Source organism: Symphalangus syndactylus, chromosome 24, assembly GCF_028878055.3.
Source record: "Symphalangus syndactylus isolate Jambi chromosome 24, NHGRI_mSymSyn1-v2.1_pri, whole genome shotgun sequence".
Taxonomy (NCBI): domain Eukaryota; kingdom Metazoa; phylum Chordata; class Mammalia; order Primates; family Hylobatidae; genus Symphalangus; species Symphalangus syndactylus.
The window spans coordinates 62,156,887-62,182,234 of NC_072446.2; the positions used below are offsets into that span (position 1 = coordinate 62,156,887).

General features: G+C 39.9%; 1 protein-coding gene across 3 annotated transcripts in view; it reads left to right on the forward strand.

Annotated features, from left to right (window-relative positions):
* SEL1L2 (SEL1L2 adaptor subunit of SYVN1 ubiquitin ligase) overlaps nt 1–25,348 on the forward strand; it is a 165,800-nt gene that overhangs the window by 70,311 nt on the left and 70,141 nt on the right. For all 3 annotated transcript variants that reach the window (XM_063633983.1, XM_055266153.1, XM_055266154.1), the window contains exon 3: nt 13,553–13,721. In XM_063633983.1, coding sequence (XP_063490053.1) covers nt 13,553–13,721 — 169 coding nt within the window. The remainder of the gene's footprint in view (nt 1–13,552; nt 13,722–25,348) is intronic.

Here is a 25,348-nt window from a genome sequence, read left to right on the forward strand (position 1 = left end):
TATATATATGTATATATTAAAATGTACATAGTGTGTAATAATGTAAAATAATGTCAAATGTAAAAGAGAGAGAGAAAGGGAGAGAGAAACATACACACACCCCTCACATATTATAGAATACCTCAAGTAGAGATTCAGGAAGTACATTGTTTTCATTAATATTTATGCAGAAAAACATAAGAATATCACACTAAATAGGATAAAGAACAGAATTAACCTAACATAAGGTCAGGTCAAGTTTTCACACCAACTGATTTTGAGCACCAAACTAATGAAAAAGCTTTCAGTGTTCAGATCTCTTTTGGATTTGGGAATTGCAGATAACATTGCAGCGTGCTGTGAAATCACTTCCTCATATTGATCTTCCATGTAGTTACTCCCCTTGCACTCCATTTCATTTATTGGTGAAACCTTAACCCTGATGAAATGTAGTTCTCCATCTACTCAATTCCTCCTTCTGGGTGGCTGAACATGGCTGGGAATAAAGAGAATCAGGCAACCAGTCTCATTTTAATTTCATGACCACAGACTAAGGAGGCCTTCAGTGTTTCCCAGCAAACCTGAACATCTCCCTAGGCAAATTTATTATTCCACATCTCTAAGATCACTGTTTCATATCTTCTCCCTTCTTCCCAAAATTCCAACCCATCTCAGCTGATGACCTTCCTGGGTTTTGTTTGTTCTCCAATTTCAGAAATCACCATCATAATGCATTTAGCAAAATGCTTTGTATTTTTCACACTGAAAAAAATGAAACAGTTTGAAGAGCAATTCTATATCCACCCATCAACAACTCTATCAACCTACCAGCAGCTATAACCTGTACTGCCTCAACCCCAGACACAAACTACTTCAGGCACATGTCTACTGGGATGTGTAAAATGGATCTGAGACTTGACATGTTGACTACTGAACTCTTGATTTTTCTGAACTCCAACCTGTTCCTTTCCTGACGTCTCCTAGGCCAGTAAATGGCTCCTTCATCCAACAGATGCTTAGAGCAAAAATCTTAAGCTCACCCGCTGCTTCTTTCTCTCATACACAATATCCCAGTTATCTTGGTCTTTCAAATATCCAGAATCCAATCCCTTTTAACTACTCCACCAGCTCACCTATCTGGACTCTGTGGTAGCCAACTCCCTGATCTCCTGCATTTTTGCTCTATTGCAGCCTATTCACCTCACGGTATGTATTCCATTACACTGAAGATAAAATCTAAACTCTTCGTCACGTCCCATGGGGCCTTACATGACTGGCATTTGCTCTTTCTCTGAGCTCTGACCATACTCCCCATTACTCACCCTATTCCAGTCACATTGGCCTCCATGCTATCTCTGGAGTACCCAAGTCTATCTACCTCAGGGCGTTTGTACTGATAGTAACAGAAGACAGACAAATTCCTAGGCAGACAGGGACAGGTCCCCAGTGAGACCCAACCTTCAAGCCAAAGAGAGTTTAAAGCCTGAAAACCGAGCTGCCAATTCTGGATGGAGTCCACACCCGGAATGAGAATCCTACCCCCATCTTACTTTCTCTCTCTTAATTGGTTCCTTCGGGATGATGCCTTTTAACCAATTGAATGGTGATTTTTCCAAGCCCACCCACGGACAAATCAGCATGCACACCCCCATTCTAAGTCCATAAAAATTGGTGAATTTTTTTTTATCACCAATCTAAAATAGCACATCCCTCATTTTCTAACTCCTCTCCCAGACTACTGGGTCTTCATATACTTTCTTGTTGCATGTAATCATGTGTCTACAAACTTGCTCATTACTTAACTCCCCATTTGACTCCCCCAAAGGAAACTGAACTCTTTACTTTTTGTATAGTTCTCAGAGATACAAATATCCCTTGATTAGTCACTACAATTTAACAAGTGCTTGCTAAATATTTGTGAATGAATGTCATTTAGCAATCCTTGTATCAAGGAATGAACAGAAACTATCAGTAGCTCTAGTAAAATTAAGAGAAAAGAAGTGCTGAAAGTAATGAAAAAAAAAAAAAAAAACCCTGAGTTCTTTTGATAATCCATGTATTTCCTGTACCATGAAAAGTTGACATGGCTATATGTTTAACTGTAATTTTCTGCTCCTTGCATGTAAATACAGAATATAAATACAGACTCCAGTATGTATCAGTTGTTAGTGTTCTCGGAATTTCAGAAAGCATTAGCAGTTAATATAAATCTTATGTTAGCACTGTATTATTAATATCACTCATGCCACTTTTTTCCTTTTTATTTGCTACTTTACCATTTCCCTGTATGTCACAATTTACCCTTAGGAAGCTGTCTACCTTTCTTATTTGGTGATATTAGAATCTGGATGTGCAAATACACAATAAAGTAATAAGCAATGGCTTTGCCAAGAGGAAGAAATATTTTTACTGATAATTTGCTGAAGTAACTGAATGAGTTACTTCTTCTCTACAAGGGATATTCTTTTCACTTAGGGGTGGTTATTACATCTAACATATTTGCTTTGTTTTAAAAAATCTTAGATGTGTTAGGAAAATGTATCCTGAGATTGTTTTATATTCTTAATTGAAAAGCCTAGGAAAAAAATAAAAGACATCAAGTCCATTAACAAAAACAGCTTTGCTTCACTGTAAACATCTCATAAATAAACTCTTATTTTAAGGGAGGAAAAACTACTAAAACAGTTAATTTTAAAGTTTAAAATTGCCAACCCCCATTTTTTTCAAACATACATGCATTTATTTAAGAGCTAGAAAGCTAATAATCTGACATATTTTCAATTTCTGATAAGAAACCATAATTAAAACATCTGCTTCTATGTGAGTCTTTGCTATATGTACACATATCTTCACTGTATTAGGACTGATGTTAAATTTTTGTATTATTTAATGTTGGACTTCAATTTCACTCTCATGTGCTAATAACCTTCTTCCACTATTACCTAGGGCAGGGGTTCTTAAACTTTAGCATGCATCATAATCACCTGGAGGACTTGTTAAATCACAGATTGCTGGACTTCACTCCCAGAGTTTCTAGTTCTGTAGACCTCAGTTGGAGCAGATAATTTGCACATCTAACAGATTTCAGGGACCATACTTTAAGAACCAAAGACCTAGGAAAACCTAGTTTTCTTACAGAAAAACTCATTTTCTTTGTTTTTCACTTGCTCTTGACTTTCTTCACTAGTGTCTGGGGCACTAGTGTTCATACTCTTTAGAAATATAGTGGTTTAAACATAGTATATGGAATCTGCATCTATACACAGTGGGAAAAGTAGAAATTCATTTCTCCCTTTTGTGAAACCAATGGCAGCAGCCTGTGTTCTCTGCTGCATTATATCTTGATAGTATCTCATTTATTTACCTAGACAAAGACCACTGGTGAGAAGGTGACCAGCTAGTCTTGGTTTGCTACTGTTATTGTCCTCACTGATACCTTCTATAAGCTCTTACTTTTCATTTCCTCTTTTTCCCAAGAGCTTTATCAGCAGAATTTAATGTATTACACAGCGCCAAGGAACAGTGACTATTTTGGGGGATATGAGCCAGGAAAGAAAGAAGGGACATAGATCATTAAGGAAAACAAGAAATGTCTTTGATTGTTGAGCCCTAGGAAAAGTAAGTGACCGGCAGGCAAAGAATTCTCACCTTCCAGTTCTTTTACTTCCCACCTATTTATCATTTGTGAGGGATAATGCTCACTTCCCATTCCGTATCAAACATGACTCGCTCTTTACTCTTAGACAAATACATTTGATGTTTCATATATAGGCACCCAGTTTGAAGATATTACCACATATACAGGTTTGCATGTTAGGGAGTTGAGGGAAGACTTTGATTCCCTCCAAAAATCTCATCTGTCCCCAGTCTTCTTCATCCCTATAAATGGAATCTCCAATCACTCAGCTGGTCTTGCTCCAAAACAAGAAGTTATCTTTGACTTTGTCCTTTCTCTTACCCCTGTATTCAGTCCATCTCCATTTCTATTTGCACCACTTCTGTAACTGTGCCACTCATCACTTGAAAGACAAAAACTCAGGCAAAGAGCTTTGATGAAAGGAAAGTTAGCTTTATTCAAGAAGCCAAAAACCCGGGGAAGGCGGTGAATTAGCATTCAAAACCACTCTTACAAATTGTTCCTCTAGATCAGGGATTTTTAAGAGTAATGAGGGGAAGTGATATCAAAACATTCTTGTGAAATGTGCACAGTCTCAGGCAGGCAGTTAATCACTGCTTTCTAGGTCAATGCCTGTGACCTTCTGCAGGGGCCGTCAACCTGTTCTTATGAGGCCGGTCAGCTCATTCCCAGAGTTGTTGGTCTGTGTCTTTTATTTCTGTTGAAGGTCCTATTTTCTCAAGGCTGTTTTAGTGAATAATCTCCACACTCAAGCAAAACAATAATTATATTCAAGCAAGCAAGCTAGCTTTTCTATAACACAGAGTCAGTACTGTTAAACTTCTAAAACACACCCTAAGTCTGCCCATATAATTTATCTCCATTGCTTCTGCACTCAGCTGAGTCACATCATCCTTCACCTAGTGGACTGCAATAGTCTCCAGACTGTTCTTCCTGCTCCCACTCTTTTTCTTTTTGAGATGGAGTCTCGCTCTGTCACCCAGGCTGGAGTGCAGTGGTGAGATCTTGGCTCACTGCAACCTCCGCCTCCTGGGTTCAAGTGATTCTCCTGCCTCAGCCTCCCAAGTAGCTGGGATTACAGGTGCCTGCCACCAGGGTTTTGCTATGTTGGCCAGGCTGGTCTTGAACTCCTAACCTCAGGTGATTCGCCCACATCGGCCTCCCAAAGTGCTGGGATTACAGGCATAAGCCACCACACCTGGCCCCTGCTCCCACTCATAATGCTGTATAATCTGTTCCTCACATGTCAGCCAGAGTAGTCTTTTATTCTAAAACGTCAATCAGAGCTTGTCACCTAGGACCGCAGTATCTTCCTCTTGTCCTTCAGATAAAATGCCACCTCCTTACCGTGTTCCGGTGTGATATCACCCTCTACTTCTCTCTGTGTCTTTCTCTTTGATAATTCTCTCCTTGGCTCACACTCCTTCAGCCACTTGGGAGTTATTTCCATTCCTGGAACATACAAGTTTGTTCCCACTTTAGGGCATTCGTACTTGCTGTCCTATCTGCCCGGAATGCTCTGCCTTCATATCTTTGCAGAACTGCTTTTTTGTCATTAAATTATTGGCTCCAAAGTCACCTCTTCTGTAAGGCTTTTCTTGGACACCCAGTCAAAATTATGCACCAACCCCTCTTCACCCCATATTTGACTTTTTACATTTTCTTGCTTTATTCTCTTCATAGCATGTATGGATATCTGATACTAACTTGTTCATTTATTTGTTTACTGGTTGTTGTATTTCTTACAGACAAATGGAAGCTCCATACGATCAGAAAATGCTTCTGTCTTATGTGTCACTACATCTTCAATTCCTACTGAATGCCTAGCATAAATGTATTGAATGAGTGAATCAGTGCTTTTTGTATAACTCTTAAAGAATAGGGGTGTTGGCCGGGCGAAGTGGCTCACGCCTGTAATCTCAGCACTTTGGGAGGCTGAGGCAGGTGGATCACCTGAGGCCAGGAGTTTGGGACCAGCCTGGCCAACATGGTGAAACCCTGTCTCTACTAAAAACACAAAAATTAGCCAGGCATGGTGGTGCGTGCTTGTAATCCCAGCTACCTGGGAGGCTGAGGCATGAGAATTGCTTGAACTTGGGAGGTGGAGGTTGCAGTGAGCTGAGACCATGCCATTGCTCTCCAGCCTGGGCAACAAGAACAAAACTCTGTCTCAAAAAAAAAAAAAAAAAGAATAAGGATGTTTCATTCCATGACTATTTTAGACCTGTTGCCTCTCAAAAAACTATTTGTGGAGGCTATTAAAATAGTCCCATTAGCATCAGTCATGTTGCTGCTATTGAAATTCTATTAAAGAATAAGTATGGGATTTGGGGGCTGAAATATTTAGCATCAAATACAGCCTAGGCAGCCACAGCGGCCTAGGATATGCTAAAATTGCTGTTCAGTGTCTTTGAAAGAAATTAGTTCAGAAAATGTATGACATATAAGTATTTTCTGCTAATAAAATATTTTTAAGATATTCTGCTTAAGAGATTAAAAAACACTATATTTTGGCCAGGCGTGGTGGCTCATGCCTGTAATCCCAGCATTTTGGGAGGCCAAGGCGAGTGGATCACAAGGTCAGGGGTTCAAGACCAGCCAGGCCAACATGGTGAAATCCCATCTCTACTAAAGATACAAAAAATTAGCTGGTCATGGTAGCACGTGCCTGTAATCCCAGCTACTCAGGAGGCTGAGGCAGGAGAATCACTTGAACCCAGGAGGCGGAGGTTGCAGTGAGCTGAGATTGCGCGATTGCACTCCAGCCTGGGCGACAGGGCGAGATTCCATCTCAAATAAAAAAAAAAAAAAAAAACAAGCAAACAAGCCAAAAAGAAAACCCACTATATTTCAGTAAAACAAATGATGTTTACTGATTTCCAAGGCTCAGAACACCTGCATTTACTGACAAACACAACAAATTAAATAGCCAGAGGTCCCAGATTCTAGTATGTTAGAATCTGAAACAGAAAAACAGAAAAATGTATTTAAACAGAAAACATATATAGTTAATATAATAATAACAGTTAATGTTCATTGACTGCTTGCAGTGTCCAAGGCTCTTCACATGTATTAACTCATTTGATTCTCAAAACAACCCAAAGAGATAGGCAATTTATTACCCCTATTTTATAGAGGGGTAAACTAAGTCACAGAGAGGTTAATTAATTTGCTCACAGTTAGACACAGCTAATAAATGGTAAACAGAAAATACGATGTGAGGAATGTCAATTACATTTTTATAATCCGTAACATTTATTTTGGGGTTTGAGCAATTGGAATGGATGATTGTGAATAAGGTATCTGTTTATATGTTAACATGTACTCAAAGTTTCTTGTGTTTGAAAAGTTAAATTGTGTGTTGTTTTGAGAATAAAACTAATTTTCATCCAAACAAAACAATGTAAAAACTCTTAAGTCAAAGTCTAGCCTTAGCAGACTGACAGACTCTTTTAAACTAGAAGCTATTAAAAAGGTTTTCTGGACCGGGCGCAGTGGCTCATGCCTGTAATCCCAGCACTTTGGGAGGCCGAGGTGGGCAGAACACAAGGTCAGGGGTTCAAGACGAGCCTGACCAACACGGTGAAACCCCATCTCTACTAAAAATACAAAAATTAGCCAGGTGTGGTGGTGTGCACCTGTAATCCCAGCTACTCAGGAAGCTGAGGCAAGAGAATCGCTTGAACCCAGGAGGCGGAAGTTGCAGTGAGCTGAAATCGCACCACTGCTCTCCAGCCAGGGCAACAGAGCAAAACTCCCTCTCAAAAAAAGAAAAGAGAAAAGAAAAAACGGTTTTCTGCCTCCCAGCACTGTTTTTGTTTGTGGGTTGGTTTGTTTTTGCCTTCAAGCATAGTACCGTAGGACTGGGTCCTACTTTGGAAGTGTCTCTAGGAATAAAAAGCAGACATTAGCCACAAATAAATTACAATCAAATGTGTAGCAAGATAAATTCAAACTTTCTTTCCTCAAAGCCTTCTGTCCTTTTTAGTTTCTCTTGTGAAACATGTTCCTTCCTTTAAGGAAACAAGAAGTTTCCCCAAAATAAAGAAACTCACATATTCATTAAGCTTCCCTTGATTCAAGGCAGCCTATTTTACATGAGAAATATACCCAAAAGTTTACAAAGTGTCTATAAACGAGTAGATAAAACATGAAATATATAATGTACTAGGAGGTCAGCTTTAGAGAATACAGAGCAGTGAGCTACTGTTGCAGAATTTTGCTCCTTAGTTCAGCTAAAACCCAGGTTCTTGTCACACGACCAGGAAAATTTAGGCACAGGGACACAGTGAAGGGTGAGTAGAGCAGGGTTTATTGGGCCAAAAGGAAAAAATAAACTCAGCAAAGCGAGATGGAGTTCCTGCTAGCCAGCCCCCACCGCCCACTAGATTGTTTCCTGGGTCACCACAGGAGCTGAAAAGAGCAGGCTTCTACACTTTGTAAGGCAGGAGTTCCTCCTGGCTCCACCCACTTCCCCCAGTGCGCATGTCGGGCTCGTCGCGCATCTGCACAAAAGCATCTGATGTAAACACTTGGGCGGGTTGGAGATTCTCCGAGGACCCCTTTGTCACCTGCCTAGGCATGTGGCTGTCTTATTACTGCTAACCAAGAAGAAAAAAAACTAAAAGTTCAGAGGGAGGGCCATCACCGTGGGTCACAGTGATACTGACGAGTCTTGGGAAAAAAGATTCTTAGTTGGGCCTTGAAGCAGGAGTAATATTGGAGATAACAGGAAAGAAGAGACAATGAAAACTATTTAAGTAAAAAGAAGGAAATAGGAAAGAATCTATTCTATCTGTGGAACAGCAAGTAGAAGAGTTTGGCTGTCACCAGTGTTTGTGTAGGTGTGGTAGTAGTAAGAAACAAGCTCACTGTGACATTTTTAGGTCAGACTGTGAGGAATCTTAGATTTTGTGCAAGGTGGTTTGATTTTATCCTGTTGTTCCTGAGAACTGAAGATTTGAGTTGGGCAGTGATATGTTCAAAGGGATGCTTGAGAAAAACTTACACAGTGTGAATCTGTAACCACCCAGTGGGTTCATCTTGCTTCTGCCCAGATAGATGTATGAAGACAGGGGAATTGCAATAGAAAAAGGGCTTAATATACATAGAGCTGGCTAAATGGGAAACTGGAGTTTTATTATCAATCAAATCAACCTCCCTGAAAATTCCAAGGCTAGGGATTTTCAAGGATAGTTTGGTGCGCAGGAGGGTAGGGAATGGGTGCTGCTGATTGGTTGGGGATGTAATCATCTGGGTGTGGAAAACAGTCTTTATGCACTGAATCCAGTTCTGGATGGGGACCACAGAGGAGTCACTGGTACAGGTAGGCCTCAAAAGACATCTCAAAAGGCCAATCTTATGTTCTACAATACTGACGTTATTTACAGGACTCATTGGGGAAGTTGTAAATCTTGTGACCTCTAGAATTGTGGCTGGTTATCATTGAACTATGCCTACATCTTAGCAGAATTTGGGCCCCTGTCATCCTCCTAACCTGGTGGCCTTTCATTAGTTTTACAAAGGTGGTTTAATTTTGGGGAAGGGCTATTATCATTTCTCCCAAAGTTAGCTTGGCTGACACCCAGGAATGACTAAAGGCAGTTTGGAGGTTAAAGGTAAGATGGAGTTGGTTAGGTAAGATCTCTTTCACTGTCATAATTTTCTCACTGTCATAATTTTAGCAAAGGCTATTTCAGATCTTCAAGATACAGGGAAGTGAAGAGGCAGAAGGGCAAGTGAAGATGTGAGAGACTATCAAAACACAGCTTCTTTCTCCAATGAAGAGCTACAGCTAGTCTATAGATGGGCCCAGGAGGGTTTTACAAACATGCTTTTATTGCATTTGCTATTTAAAAACTAAAATTCACATTATAAGCCCTTCAACAGAAAATCTTATCAGCAATGTTTCTGGAATATCTCCAGAAAGCAACCACAACCACTGTCACCATTTCCCCCTCTACCGTCTTCTTTCTTCACTGTCACCATCAATTCTCAAGTGGCTTATTTCAATTGGCCTCTTCTCCCCACTCCATCTCTATGATATCATATTCTCCACACACGAGCCAGAATGATACTTCTGAAATTTAAGTCAGTCAATATCAATCCTCTGCTCAGAACCCTCCATGGGGCTCCCATTCACACAGAACACAACTCCCAATCCTGAACCTGGCCTCCGCGCTGCCTCTCTGCCTCGTTATTCCCCCCTCTCCCCACCCCACTCACTCTGCTCCAGTTACCCTGTCTTCCTTGCACACCTGTGTGTTCCTGCTTCGGCACCTTTGCACTTGCCATTCCCTCTGTCAGAACTCCCTTCCTGAGGTTTATTTGCATGGCTAACTCCCTCCCTTCCCACAGCAGTCTACTCAAATGTAATCGCAGAACTTCTCCACCCTGTATCAAATAACACTTACTTTTATCACTTCCCTCCCATTTCCCTTTTTAAAAACACCTCCTTTTATCAGTTGACTATTATCTTCCCTGGCAGAAAATCAGCTGCAAGAGGGCAGAGACTTTGGTTGGTTGGTTGGTTCGTTGTGGCTGTATCCCTGGCTCTGAGAGCAGGGACTGAGAGTGATGCTCCAAAAATGCTTGTTATTAAATTATTTAATCTCTGGATGCCTTGGAGAGTCAAGAGAAAGCCTCTCTGTCTTCCAAGGCTCCCTAATACTTGGTCTCGCTGACTGTGTTCTGCTGTTGTTCAGGATGACAGAGAAACCCAAAGTCAAGAAACACTGGCCTCTGTAAAGAAGCCAGTAGAAACATCAGACAATCACAGGCATTTGCCAAACTTGTACTGCCTCCTCAACTTAGATGCTAGTTATTGTTGAACTGAAAAGTTAAAGTTAAATGGCAATAACATATGATAATTCCACTATGCCAGAGAGTGCAGGATGTTCATCAAAGTCCATGTTCTCTCCTTCCAGATACCTAAATAGGTTGTTTCTCAGCCCCCTTGCAGTTAGGTGGGGCTAATAAAAAGTGGCTGAAAGTGGGAAATGCAAATCAAAACCACAACGTGATACCAGCTTACTCCTGCAAGAATGGCCATAATCAAAAAATAAAAAAAAATAGATGTTGGCATGGATGTGGTGAAAAGGGAACACTTCTACACTGCTGTGTAAATGTAAACTAGAACAACCACTGTAGAAAACTGTGAAGATTCCTTAAAGAACTAAAAGTAAAACTACCATTTGATCCAGCAATCCGACTACTGGGTATCTACCCAGAGGAAAAGAAGTCATTATACAAAAAAGATACTTGCACACAGGTTTATAGCAGCACAATTCACAATTGCAAAAATACAGAACCAGCCCAAATGCCCATCAATCAACGAGCAGATAAAGAAACTGTGATATATATATATATATATATATGGAATACTACCCAGCCATAAAAAGGAATGAGTTAATGGCATTCAAAGCAACTTGGATGGGACTGGATAATATTATTTTTAAGTGAAGTAACTCAGAAATTGAAAAGCAAACGTTGGATGTTCTCACTCATAAGTAGGAGCTAAGCTATGAGGATGCAAAGCCATAAGAATGATACAGTGGACTTTGGGGAATTGGGGGGAAAGGGTGGGAAGAGGGTGAGGAATAAAAGGCTACAAATTGGGTTCCATGTATACTGCTCGGGTGATGGGTGCACCAAAATCTCACAAATTACCACGAAAGAACTTACTCATGTAACCAAATCCCACGTGTTCCCCCAAAACGTGTGGAAATTAAAAAAAATAAACAACCTTATGTTTACTGAGCTATTATGTACTTACTAAACATCTGATAAATTTTAGTTAAAATTTATAAAAAGAAAGTGGCTAAAAGCACTATGTGCCCCTTCCAGGTCTGGCCTATTAAAGAAAGCAAAGCAAACCAAGAAAGCAAAGCAAACCAAATGACACAAAGCAAAACAAAACAGAAATCTTTTCTCCACATAGTCTTCCAGGCTCTTTCTCTTTCTGTCTGCTAGATACTGATGCTCCAGGAGACCTTGGAATCCACATGTTGAAGCTGGCACAGTATCTATTTTAATATCTGCTTGGGTCCCTGAATGACAGCATGGAGCATATTATTTTATTTAGCCATAGAAAGAATTGAAGTGCTGATATATGCTACAACATGGATCAACCCTGAAAACAAATCTAAGTGAAAGAAGCCAGTCACACAAAAAAATCACATACTATATGATTCTATTCATATGAATGTCCACAATAGAGAAATCTATAGAAATAAAACATAGATTAGTGGTTGCTTAGGGCTGGGGTAGGGAGGATGGGAGTACAGGGAAGGTGATAGCTAAAGGATTTGTGGTTTTCTCTTACGGTGATAAAAATGTTCTAAAATTGACTGTGGTAACGGTTGCACATGTCTGTGAATATTCTAAAACACCATTGAATTGTACACTTTAAATGGGTTAATATATAATTTATAATATGTGAATTATATCTCATTAAAGCTGTTTTTATTTTTATTTTTTATTTTATTTTATTTTTTGAGAGTCACTCTGGAGTACAGTAGCTGGAGTACAGTGGTGCGATCTCAGCTCCCTGTAACCTCCGCCTCACGGGTTCAAGCGATTCTTCTGCCTCACCTCCCGAGTAGCTGGCATTACAGGCACACACCACCAGGCCTGGCGAATGTTTTTGTATTTTTAGTAGAGACAGGGTTTCACCATGTTGGCCAGGCTGGTCTCGAACTCCTGACCTCAGGCAATCCAGACGCCTCGGCCTCATAAAATGCTGGGATTACAGATGTGAGCCACCGTGCCTAGCCTAAAGCTGTTTTTAAAAAGTCCTTTACATGGCTTCATGTTTCTGCTTGCTCTGGCCCCTGGGTCATTGCTCTGATGTCTTTGCTACCACCTCGAAGGATTTAAGCATGCCAGAAGAGAAAGTCTAAACTATACTGAAGAAAAAGAAAAAAAAGCATACAAAAAGTCTTGACTCTTCTTAGAAGTAGTAATTCACAAAGAAGGCTGGGTGTGGTGGCTCATGCCTGTAATCCCAGCACTTTGGGAGGCCGAGGTGGGCAGATCACCTAAGGTCAGAAGTTCGAGAACAGCCTGGTCAACATGGTGAAACCTGTCTTTATTAAAAATACAAAAATTAGCTAGGCATGGTGGCATGCACCTGTAGTCCCAGTTACTCGGGAGGCTGAGGCAGGACAATCACTTGATCCCGGGAGGCGGAGGTTGCAGTGAGCCAAGATTGTGTCACTGCACTCCAGCCTGGGTGACAGAGTGAGACTTGTCTCAAAAAATAATAATAATAGTAATAATTGACAAAGGAAAAATTTTAATCTTTCAGTATAATTTACCCTGAAAATTATGTAGGTAAATCATGAATATTTACTTCCATAAAGCTTTTTCTCCCTTAATCCCTGCATTATTTTCTACTACTCAGAAATAACCCCCTAAAACTATTACCCTACTTAAAAAAGATTAATTGTAATTATATAACTTCTGAAAAGGACTTTTGGGAAATATTGTTTTAATATTTCAGGAAAATTGTTATTTTAAAGCCAGTCAGAAGATTTTCTGTACTTTCCACCCATTATAAATTTGTTGTAATGTGTAAGTCAGTATCAACATCTTCATTTTTTTAGCTAACACAATTGACATTACCATGACAGCTTACCAGTGGAAGGTAAATTGGTTAAATTCTCCTACTATTTTATTTATAACATTTAGCTTTTAATGCTTGGCTCTGCAGTTCAGATGACAATATAATAGATTTAAAAGGTTTTTATTCATAAAACATATGGATTTCTAAAGTGAAGTAAGCCATCTGTCATTTTGATTTGAAAAAAAAGCAAGAATTAGAGTAATTGCATTAAGCTTGTATTTTTGCCATGAATATATGAATTTTTCACTTTCCTGTTTCATTTGAAAAAACTCACACATGAACAAAATGAGTAACAGTCTTTTTCTTTGTAGGTATCAGTGAACGAAATCAAACAATATTTATCACACATATTGAAACAAAGAACATCAAGTAATGTAATCAATAAAAGAGAAAATCTCCTGGAAAAAAAGAAGAATCAACGTAAAATAAGAATAAAAGGAATTCAAAATAAAGATATCTTGAAGAGAAATAAGAATCATTGTAAGTAGAATATCTTTTCACATGAAATTTAAAATAACTACATGCAATATAAAATCAAATTTTAGAGCTACTTTCTGAGAAGTCTTAGGATATAGTCATAAATATTTACACACACAAAAGCATTAAATTCTGCAGGCTTCTACCTTTGTTTTATTTTAATTTATTTTATTTTTTTGAGACAGGGTCTCACTCTGTTATCCAGGCTGGAGTGCAGCTGCATGATCTTGGCTCGCTACAACCTCCACACCCTGGGCTCAAAAGATACTCCTGTCAGGCCAGGCGCGGTGGCTCATGCCTGTAATCCCAGCACTTTGGGAGGCTGGGGCGGGCAGATCACGAGGTCAGAAGATTGAGACCATCCTGGCTACCACAGTGAAACCCCGTCTCTACTAAAAATACAAAAATTAACCAGGCACAGTGGCGGGCGCCTGTAGTCCCAGCTACTCGGGAGGCTGAGGCAGGAGGATGGCATGAACCTGGGAGGCGGAGCTTGCAGTGAGCCGAGATTGCGCCACTGCACTCCAGCCTGGGCGACACAGCAAGACTCCGTCAAAAAAAAAAAAAAATAGATACTCCTGTCTCAGCCTCCTGAGTAGCTGGGACTACAGGTGTGCGCCACTAGGCCCAACTAATTTCTTAAATTTTTGGTAGAGATGAGGGCTTGCTATGTTGCCTGGGCTGTTACCCACTATTTTAGATTCAGAATTTGTACTGATGATAATAAGGAAGGTTGATAATCACAAAATGGGTTCTTCTGACACAAGTAAATACAGAAAAGTGATCACTGCTAATAAGAGCAATAGATAGAAATTGAGAACCGTGGGTTATGAACCATGGGTTATGGAGAAGAAAGAGAATAGTTTTGGGGCTGGATGAACTCATTGATGTTAGTATCTGTTTTTTCGGAGAGTCTGGCTTTGACAAGGATTTTCAAGTTTTTAAATCTTAATATTTTAAGCGTATTTTTTCCTCACATTTAGCTCCAAAAGAGTGGTTCACTGCCCATTTGAAGAATTGGCTCTAGATATGACATCGAAATGTTGACATGCTTAGCTAACTGAAGTTAGGGATTTGGCAGGAAACAAACGGCACATTTAAATTGAGTCATCTGAGAAGAGTTTAATAAAGAGACTATTTATTTCTAAAGGCGTAGACAGGATATAGGGAAACCACAAAGTTCCCCCTGGGGCCAGTAGCAGGACTGGCATTGCCACCCCTTGGCCCTAAAGTGCCACAGGGCAGTAGTGGCTACTAGAGGTATGTGGAGAAGGCTCTGTGACAGAACTATGGTCTCAAATCAAGGACAAAGCCAGCCTGCAGAGACTCAGATTGAGGAGGCAGGGAAGAAACAGCCCCACCTCACTTCCTGCTTACCCTTCATACCTCCTGCTAGTGATGCTCTTCGAGCAAATCTCTTCAGAAGCAGGAAGGAAAGAGAGTCCATTGATGTGGTGTGGTCCTTATGAGTTAGGGTCCCAAGGCACAGGGCAGGATGGAGTGGGATCTAGAATGGCAATCAGAAGGCCGGTGGCCATTGCCTATGCCTGTCATCCAAGCACTTCAGGAAGCTGAGGTGAGCGGATTGCCTAAGCTCAGGAGTTTGAGACCAGCCTGGCTAATATGGTGAAACCTTGTCTCTACCATAAATACAAAAAATAACTGGGCGTGGTGGCATGTGCCTGTAATCCCAGCTACTTGGGAGGCTGAGGCAGGAAGTTCACTTAAGGCCAGGAGGCAAAGGCTGCAGTGAGCTGAGATTGCGCCACTGCACTCCAGCCTGGGCGACAGAGGGAGACCCCATCTCAAAAAAAAAGGCCAGGCACGGTGGCTCACTCCTATAATCCCAGCACTTTGGGAGGCCAAGGCAGGCGGATCACGAGGTCAGGAGATCGAGACCATCCTGGCTGCCACGGTGAAACCCCGTCTCTACTAAAAATACAAAAAATTAGCCGGGCCTGGTGGCAGGCGCCTGTAGTCCAAGCTACTCGGGAGGCTGTGACAGGAGAATGACGTGAACCCGGGAGGCGGAGCTTGCAGTGAGCTGAGATCGCGCCACTGCACTCCAGCCTGGGTGACAGAGCGAGACTCTGTCTCAAAAAAAAAAAGGCAAGGCAATTAGAGGATATCCAACACACCTGGCTTTCCAGACGGGAGATTAGATGGCATGAACTAAAAGGATAAAGAGCTTTTAGTGGCACACAGTCGAAGCATAGTGGGTAAAAGTGAAGTTTCAGAATCTTAAGAGTAAAAAGGAACATTAGAGGTCCTCACCTAAAAGTACTAAGTCAGTGTAGCAGTCAGGGTTCAACTAGAAAAAAAAAAAAAAAAAAAAAAACAGTAGGAGATGTCTATACTAAGGAATTTATTGCAAGTGAGTGGCTTATGCGCTTGTGGGGCTGGTGGGGCAAGTGCCTTATCTAAAGAGCAGGCTATCAGGGAGAACAGGCTGGAGCTCTTGGGCATCAGCTGAAGCTGCTATCCACAGGCGGAATTTTTTTCTTCCTCAGAGAAGCCTCAGTTCCATTCTTAAAGCTTTGCAACTGATGGAATCAGGCCAACCCAGATTATCTAGAATAATCTCCTTTTGACGGGTTTTAATCATAGCTACAAAACAGCATCACGGCAACAACTAGATTCCTGTTTGAATAACTGAAGATGATAGCCAAGCCAAACTGACACATGAAATTGACCAACACAGCCAGGTGTCTCCTAATCCTTATGTGTTTGTCTACATTTTTGAATTTAAGTGTAACATTTTACATTTATGTGTATTAAACTTCACTGTGCATATCTTACATTAACAGGCAGTTTACATTTATAAGGATTAAACTTCGTTTTGGACCATTATTCCAACCTATTGATTGCATTAACGAATTCATTAGCTATTCTCTCCTAGCTTTCTGTCATTCGAAATTTTGACAAGCTTATCACTTCTGATCTTTTACCCATGTTCTCATTAGAGAAGTTAGCAAGATGGGCCAAATTTAGCGCCTAGGGCCCACAATAATACACCATAAATCTTTAGAATTTTATTGGTGACTGGGTATCTTATTAGTGGGTGGGTAAATGTAATTATTTGGTCAGGAATATCTGACCAAATATAGATAAGATAAAAATCTCCATGTGATGCGGGTGAAAAATTCTATTTACTAGAATGTCTTATACAATGTGCACTGCCTTTGTATGGCAGTGTGCCGAGGGCCTGGGGTCATGTCTTAACAAGCATTCGTGGCTGGTAAACACCCCCTCCTGCTCTCCCACCTCCCTGCAACACAGAAGCCTGGTGTCAGCTGATGCCAAGTCTTCAAGGATGGAAAGACATTGCCCTGCAGAACTAGGGAGAGGAACATTGACATTTTGTTTTTGAAAGGGTGAGAAGAACAGAACAGGAGAAGAACTATGAAAACAGCAGATATGAGGAGCAAGAAAGATGGTGATTGGCTGCGCTAAACTGAAAAGTTAGTGAAACTTCAAAGTTGGGGGATTCCAACTGATATTTTTAAATCAGCAATGTCTAAGGTGACCATTAAAAATTGTTTTTGTTCCTGGGATAACTCATCTTATCTTTCTGCTCTACGAAATCTTAGATAAAATTTGTATTCCTCATGAACGTTTTGTAAGAGTAAATATCCTTTTGGGACAACTCAAAGAGATATTAAGTCTCACTGTGGGTCCATGCGACACAGCTTGGAAACAGTAACTATTTAATTAGGAGTTAAGAAAGTAAAACATCAAGTTATAGTTCCAGAATGTAAATAAATTTCTCTGCATTTTAAAAACAGAGAAAAATATTTAGCCATTTTTGGAATTTTGCCACTTGTCTCTTTACCCAGAATTTCTCACATATAACAAATAGCATTTATACCCCCATAGCTTAAAGGCAAGATTTGTGCCTGGCACTGTTATCTGTCACATAGTTGGAATGAAGAAATATTTGCTGAATTACATTGAGTTGAATTCTTTTTGTAGAGAGCCAGGATGTAAACTAGATCTTCTAACTCCAAATTTAGCATTCTCTGTATGCTATATTACAATATAGTGCTACCTAAAAATAATAAGGCTTAATGTTTTTAGAGTACATTTGGATAGTATTTTATAGTTGAACACGATGCTTTCCCATCCATTACCTTTTTTAAAATGGCATGTTCACTTTTCCTCAGGATATTTTAATACCATAACTTCAACAACTAATTCTTCCATATAAGTCAGAATGAAGTCTAAAAGAATAATTATTTGTATTAAATTGTTAGCAAGACAAATCAATAACCAATCATGCAGTAGGAACAGTGGAGCCTATTCCTGCAGGCCACTGGGACACTACAGACCATTTCCTTCCTGGCAGCCCTTAGAATTAATCATCATTAATTTTGATGATCATACCCAAACACCACTGTGCTCTTGGTTGAAGGGAGGTATCTTGGAACCTTGTCTTGAGTCAGTCTTGGCATTCCTTTTTGCTGCTTCTGGGGCCTATGACCAGCTAGGCTAAATTTAACATTTGCATTCCATTTTATTGATTATTTTTCGGTATATTTGGAATGGACACTGTGAAGTGCTGTTGAGACCCCCTTCAACGAGGAACTAGTTGCCCAATTGCTGGAGTACAGTCTGTAGACAGCCTTTGGCAGTCAGTCTCTGAAGGGACTGTTTTCAGGTACAGAGAGCTGCATAGCCAAGGTCATGCCTCCTTCCTGGGGCACCTCACTTCCAATGGCCAGTTGATACAGGAGTATGAAGGCAGAATCATCTAACCCTAACCTGAGACAACTCTAACAGGCCATTTTAGCTCCACAGAGCGCCACCTGTAGGGACAGCCAGGTGTTTCTCTTGCAGCCAAGTGAGACCGCATCACAGTTTCTCCCTCTGCCCAGTCCACCTTCTTCTTTAGATGTGGTTCTGAAGGTCACTTTTTTTTTACTTTTTATTTTTTTTAATTTTTTTTTTTTGAGATGGAGTCTCGCTCTATTGCCCAGGCTGGAGTGCAGTGGCATGATCTTCACTCACTGCAAGCTCCGCCTCCCGGGTTGACGCCATTCTCCTGCCTCAGCCTCCTGAGTAGCTGGGACCACAGGTGCCTGCCACCATGCCTGGCTAATTTTTGTATTTTTAGTAGAGACGGGGTTTCACCATGTTAACCAGGATGGTCTCAATCTCCTGACCTCGTGATTCGCCTGCCTCAGCCTCCCAAAGTGCTGGGATTACAGGCGTGAGCCACCGTGCCCAGCCCTGAAGGTCACTTCTTAACAAAAACCGTGACTCCTAGGGTCTGCAAGGAGCCCAACCTGCTCACCATTTCATACCTTTCCTAGTATTTACTAAAAGTTTTTCTTTAAATCAGTTCACAGTTTTATGTATGTGAATTGATTTTAAAAGAAAACTACTAAAGATCTCTCATTCTAGCAAAATGGTGGGTTAATCCAATAGGAAAATCCTCTTGCTACAAATATCTAAAAATGATGCCTAAAGTATGTCATAACTTTAAATGTTTTTAAAGGCAGAACTGGGCTCACAAGGAGCTGAAATCCTCAAATGTTGGAAATAATGAAAAGTAAGTATGTAGTCGATGTTTTGGCGAGTTGTAGTCAGAGCTGGTAAAGGCTGAGCCTTATATTTTAAGTTCCAGGTTGGGGAAGGAAAAAAGACATTAGGACTTTCGAGAAGGGAATCGGAAAGAAGAGCTATGAATAAAGCTAGGAGTCTCATAGAGCTGTTCAGACAGCAAAAGAGAAGATTAGGGAAAACCAATCAACCAACCAATCACCACCCGCCATCGTAGGCAAGTATCAAGGAAACTTGTTCTCTATTGAAGCTCTCACAGGGAAAAACCTCTCCCTGGTAAAACCTTCACCACAGCCCTGAGCCTCATACAGATTTGGATTTGAATTTATGCCACCTGATTTTTTGGGTGAAAACTTCTAAACCAATATAAAATTTTTCTTCAGTCAATAAAATAATGACTCTGGAAACCTGACAGAAGCAACACAAACTCACTCTGGAGAAACAATCTCACAATTCCCACAAAAGAAGACTTACTAGACTCACAAGAAAATTTTAGAAAATACACAAGTGAAAAAAAATCCACTCAGTGAGTCAACGTGCATGCACACTGACTGCACACACACAATAAAAGGTACAGCACCTCAAGTATTTTTTTGTTTGTTTTGGGACAGAGTCTCACTCTGTTGCCCAGGCTGGAGTGCAGTGGTGCAATCTCGGCTCACTGCATCCTCCATCTCCCAGGTTCAAGCAATTGTCCTACCTCAGCCTCCCTAGTAGCTGGGATTACAGGTGCACACCATTATGCCCAGCTAATTTTTATATTTTTAGTAGAGACAGGATCTCACCATGTTGGCCAGGCTGGTCTCAAACTCCTGACCTCAGGTAATCTACCCACCTCAGCCTCCAAAAGTGCTAGGATTACAGGTATGAGCCACCGTGCCCGGCCAGCACCTCAAGACTTGATAGAATAGAACAACCTGCAAAAGTCTACAGAATAAATATATTTTAAAATGGTTAAGAAAGCAGAAAAACAAGGCATCCTGACAAAGGAATAAGCAGCCATGTAAAAGAACCAACTAGAGTTAAGAAAAATGAAATGCCTATAACCCTAGCAGTTTGGGAGGCCAAGGTGGGAGGATCACTTAAGTCCAAGGATTAGAGAACAACCTGGGCAATATAGTGACAGTCTGTCTCTATGAAAAAAAAGAAATTAGCCAGGCATGGTGGCACATACCAGTAGTCCCAGCTACTTGGAAGGCTGAGGTGGGAGGATCTCTTGAGCCCAGGAGTTTGAGATTACAGTGGGCTATGGTCACACCACTGCACTCTGCCCTAGGCAACAGAGTGAGACCCTGTCTCTAAAAAAAAAAATAAAAGAAAAAGAAAATGCGTATTCATTCAAATTAAAAATCAAAGGATGGCTTAAGATCAGACATAGTAGAAGAGAACATCAACAAATTACCAGAAAAATCAGAAGAAATTGTCCCGAAGGCAGCCCAGAAAAAAAAGAAAAACAAAAAAAAACCAAGTTGAAGAACAGATACTCTTAGATTGAAAGAAAAATACCATACTCGACTATCTGCTGTTTGTAAGAAACATACTTAAAACATGACACACAAAAACTGAGGTAAACTGGATAGAAATGATATCCCAGGCAACACTATCAAAAGAAAGCTCATATGAACTTCAGACAAAATAGACTTCAAAGTAAAGTCAATAATAGGGAGAAAAAGAGAATCACCACATAATGTTCAAAGGAGCAATCACAAGGAAGTTGTGATAATTCTAAGCATATATCCATCAACATAACCTCAAAATATAAAAATGAAAAATTAACAGTCTTGCAATAGGAAATGAACAAATCCACAATTGTTGAAGATTTTTTAACATCTCTTAGAAACTGGTAGATTCAGCAAACAAAAAATTACTAAAAGTCAGAAAGATTGGAACGTATAAAGCTCAATTTAATAATATATGGAATTTAATTCAATCATTAAAGAATATATAATATCTTTTTTTGTTTGTTTGTTTTTGTGTTTTTGGGGAAGAGTCTGTCGCCAAGGCTGGAGTGCAGTGGCACGATCTCAGCCCACTGCAAACACCGCCTGCCAGGTTCAAGCAATTCTTGTGCCTCAGCCTCCCAAGTAGCTGGGACTACAGGCACGTGCCACTATGCTGGGCTAATTTTTGTATTATTAGTAGAGATGGGGTTTCACCATGTTGCCCAGGCTGGTTCAAGTGATTCACCCACCTGGGCCTCCCAAAGTGCTGGGATTACAGGTGTGAGCTACTGCACTCGGCCAAGAATATTTAATCTTTTTAAGTAAAAAAAATGGAAACTGTATAAAAATTGGCCACACACAAGGCCACAAAACAAGTTTCAACTTGTTTTGTGATTCTGCTGGGCTCCCTGATCCCAATGCAATAAAATTACAAGCCATAAGTAGACAATTTTAAAAAATCCTTTTATGTCTGGAAAGTGTAATAAACACTTCTAAACATTGTTTGAATAAGTTAGAATGGAAATTTGAAAATAAATATCATTGATAATGAAAATGCTACATAAAAGTTGTGGAATGCCACCAAAACAGTAATTAGAGATAAATGTGTTGTTTCAAATTCATATACCATGTTTGTGTCAAATTTAAGATGTCAAAAGTTATAAGATACACCATTGTTTTACGGCCACTAAGAAATAAAAGTGCTGCTGATTAAATATGATATCCTGGTGGTGGCCTGTAGCCATTGGCTAACAGATGCGGGGATGTAACAGCCCAGCCCTGTTACCTGTGGGAAGGGAGTAACCCTCTAGTGCCATCCACCCTATAAAGCTCTAAACCTCTCCTGAAACCCTACACTTGCTTGGTTGCTTCCTATGCCCTGTGCTGCATTTCTCAATCCTGGATATGTTTTACCACAAAATCTAAAACTTTAATACGTAAATTTAAAAACAAATCAATCAATACTATCTAGAAAAATAAAAGGAAAAAGATAGTACATTCCAGTATTTTGAACCTCAAGTTATATTTACATCACAAACCACATAAAGGATCATATAGAGCTAAAAAAAATTAACAAGTGAGTGAGGTGAATATCATAGTCTGACTAAAAATCAGGTGCTTTCATCATTAAAATGATACAAAGAGATAAAAATGGGAAAATCTTTTCCTCTGCAGAAAATCTAGCCTACACAGACACTGCATCCTTTTTTTAAAATCTGATTTCAATTGTACTTAATATAAACCAGCTTCAGCTTCAGATTTTGTGAATAATGCATCAGAAGAGTTCTTCACATTTGCCCTTATGTGTGTTAGGAAGATACAATCCTAGATGTGGAGGAAGAATGATCCATTACTAAAAATAACATTTCATCCAAGAAAGAATGACTCAGCAAAGAGTTTAGTCAAATAAAGATGCAGTTGACTCAAATATGCTTGAATAACAGCAAATATATTTACAATAATCAAGTTTACTTGCAATCTCCAGATCATTGTCAAACATAAATAACTCCAGTCATATTGTGAGAAATGGTAAACACATCGCATTAAAAGTAGAAAGAAAATCTCTTTTCAAATATCTGCTCAACAAAATTTGAAATAACAGGAATTGTGTTATTATTTATTACTTATATAATTATGCATTACTGTATATTTGTTACAAGGACTTAATTCATTTTCAAAAACCTTTAATTTAGCAGAAAGAAATATGGTTCATGAAACAAGTGAAGAATCAAAAGCAGTATCGATTATGTTGGAATAAGAGCTGAAACTTATAAAGCACTTAGACACTAGGCAGGTTTCAGTTCTTGTACTTAAATAAGAGCTGAAACTTATAAAGCACTTAGATACTAGGCAGGTTTCAGTTCTTGTACTTAATTTTCTCACTGCCTTTGAGAAGAAGGGGCTATTATAATTCCCATTTTACAATGAGGTGATGTAGGCACTGAGAGGTTAAATAATCTTCCCAAGGCTATATAGTTGATACCTAGTAAATGACATTCCAAATCTAGGCAGTCTGATTCGAGTCTGTGCTCATACTGCTTCTCAAAGCTACAAACATGCAGAATCATGAGATAGAGAACACAAGTTAACATCAATGGATGAAAAATTTGAAAAACGGATCCATAAATACATTTTTTTGCTTTAAAATAAATTTATTGCAAGTTGTTACAAGTATTCTAAGCAATGGGTTGTTTATTGAAAGTAATACTTTATTTACCTCACATTATTGAAAGTGTTTCCTGTAAATCATTTTTTCCATTAGGTGAGTCATATCCCTTTTTATTTTGACTGTTTCTGCGCCCGGCCCTGGACCCTCTTATAGTAAAGAAAATTTGATCAATCAATATCATAGTATTTTAGTATTTTAATAAAGAGAGGCTGAGTGTGGTGACTCATGCCTGTTATCCTAGCATTTTGGGAAGCCAAGGTGGGGGGATCACTTGAGGTCAGGAGCTTGAGGCCAGCCTGGCCAACATGGTGAAAGCACATCTCTACCAAAAAGACAGAAATTAGCTGGGCATGGTGGCATGCGCCTGTAGTCCCAGCTACTTGGAGGCTGAGGCATGAGAATCACTTGAACCCAGGAGGTGGAGGTTTCAGTGAGCCAAGATTGCACCACTGCACTCCAGCCGGGGCAACAGAGTGAAGAAAAAGAATAATTGAATTCCAATACATTTGGAAAGCCAAAAAAGAATTATAAATAAAAGTAAAAGCCATAGGTAGAAATTTGTGGTGGTAAATCATTTCTCATATGTATATGTATACAGAGCCAATCTTTCAAAATTTATTTTCACTCTCCAAAAGCATTTTCATAGGAGCTATTATTATTCCACACACAGATTATTAGGTTTTCTCCATTATTTTCCCCCCTTTACTTAGAAGTATAGATAACAGATAACTCAGAGCAGAAATTAGATCCTGAAAGTACCTGGTATTACTAAATTGGTTGGATAGTGTGAAGTATTCAAAATAATTTTAAATAGGCTTTTCAGTTAAGAAATTTTTTAGTTTTTAAATTTTTAATTTTTTAAATTTAATTTAAAAAGGAAACTGAGCAACTCTGATTGCTTGTCAGAAAGATAAAAAACAAGAGCTACTTGTTCTTTGTGGTCTTGTTAATGAGGCATCAAATCCCAAATGCCTTTCCTTTGAAATGGCTTCAAGTGTGGTCCTTCTAATCAAAGATTTCACTAAGTGTTGTAATGGACTTCAAGAGGCACTGTGATGTTGTAAAAGGCTGTATGTGTGTGAGTGTGTGTGTATGTGAGAGTGTGTGTGTGAGAGAGAGAAAAATAGTGTGTGTGTGTGCACATGCACACATTGGTGGAAGGATCTTTATATCTTTAAGTCTGACTCTTCCCACAACCAGCTTTCCCCAACTATAAACTGGTGATGATTTTTTAAAAATTGCAAAGTGTTACATAAACGTTTGGAAAATATCACTGTAGCAGGTAAAATTTAATTTCTTCATTTTCCTTGAATTCTACAAAACTGATTCTGAGCCCTCATCCTATGAGGCAAGTTATGAGTATTCTGTCTCTGTGCCTTCCCCCAAGTCTTAGAAAGGGTCCTGGGAGGTGGAAAAGCCTTAGGTAGAATTTTTTTTTCTTTTTTTTTGAGACGGAGTCTCGCTCTGTCACCCAGGCTGGAGTGCAGTGGCCTGATCTCAGCTCACTGTAACCTCTGCCTCCTGAGTTCAAGGGATTCTCCCATCTCAGCCTCCCAAGTAACTGGAACTACATGTGCACGCCACTGCCCAGCTAATTTTTATATTTTTTAGTAGAGACAGGGTTTCACCATGTTGGCCAGGCTAGTCTCAAACTCCTGACCTCAAGTGATCCGCCTGACTCGGCCTTCCAAAGTGCTGGGATTACAGGAGTGAGCCACCATGCCTGGCCAATAACAATTTTTTTTTTTTTTTGAGATGGAGTCTCGCTCTGTCACCTAGGCTGGAGTGCAGTGGTGCAACCTCGGCTCACTGCAACCTCCGCGTCCCAGGTTCAAGTAATTCTCTGCCTCAGCCTCCTGAGTAGCTGGGATTACAGGTGCGTGCCACCACGCCTGGCTAATTTTTGTATTTTTAATAGAGACAGGGTTTCACCATCCTGGCCAGGATGGTCTGGCTGG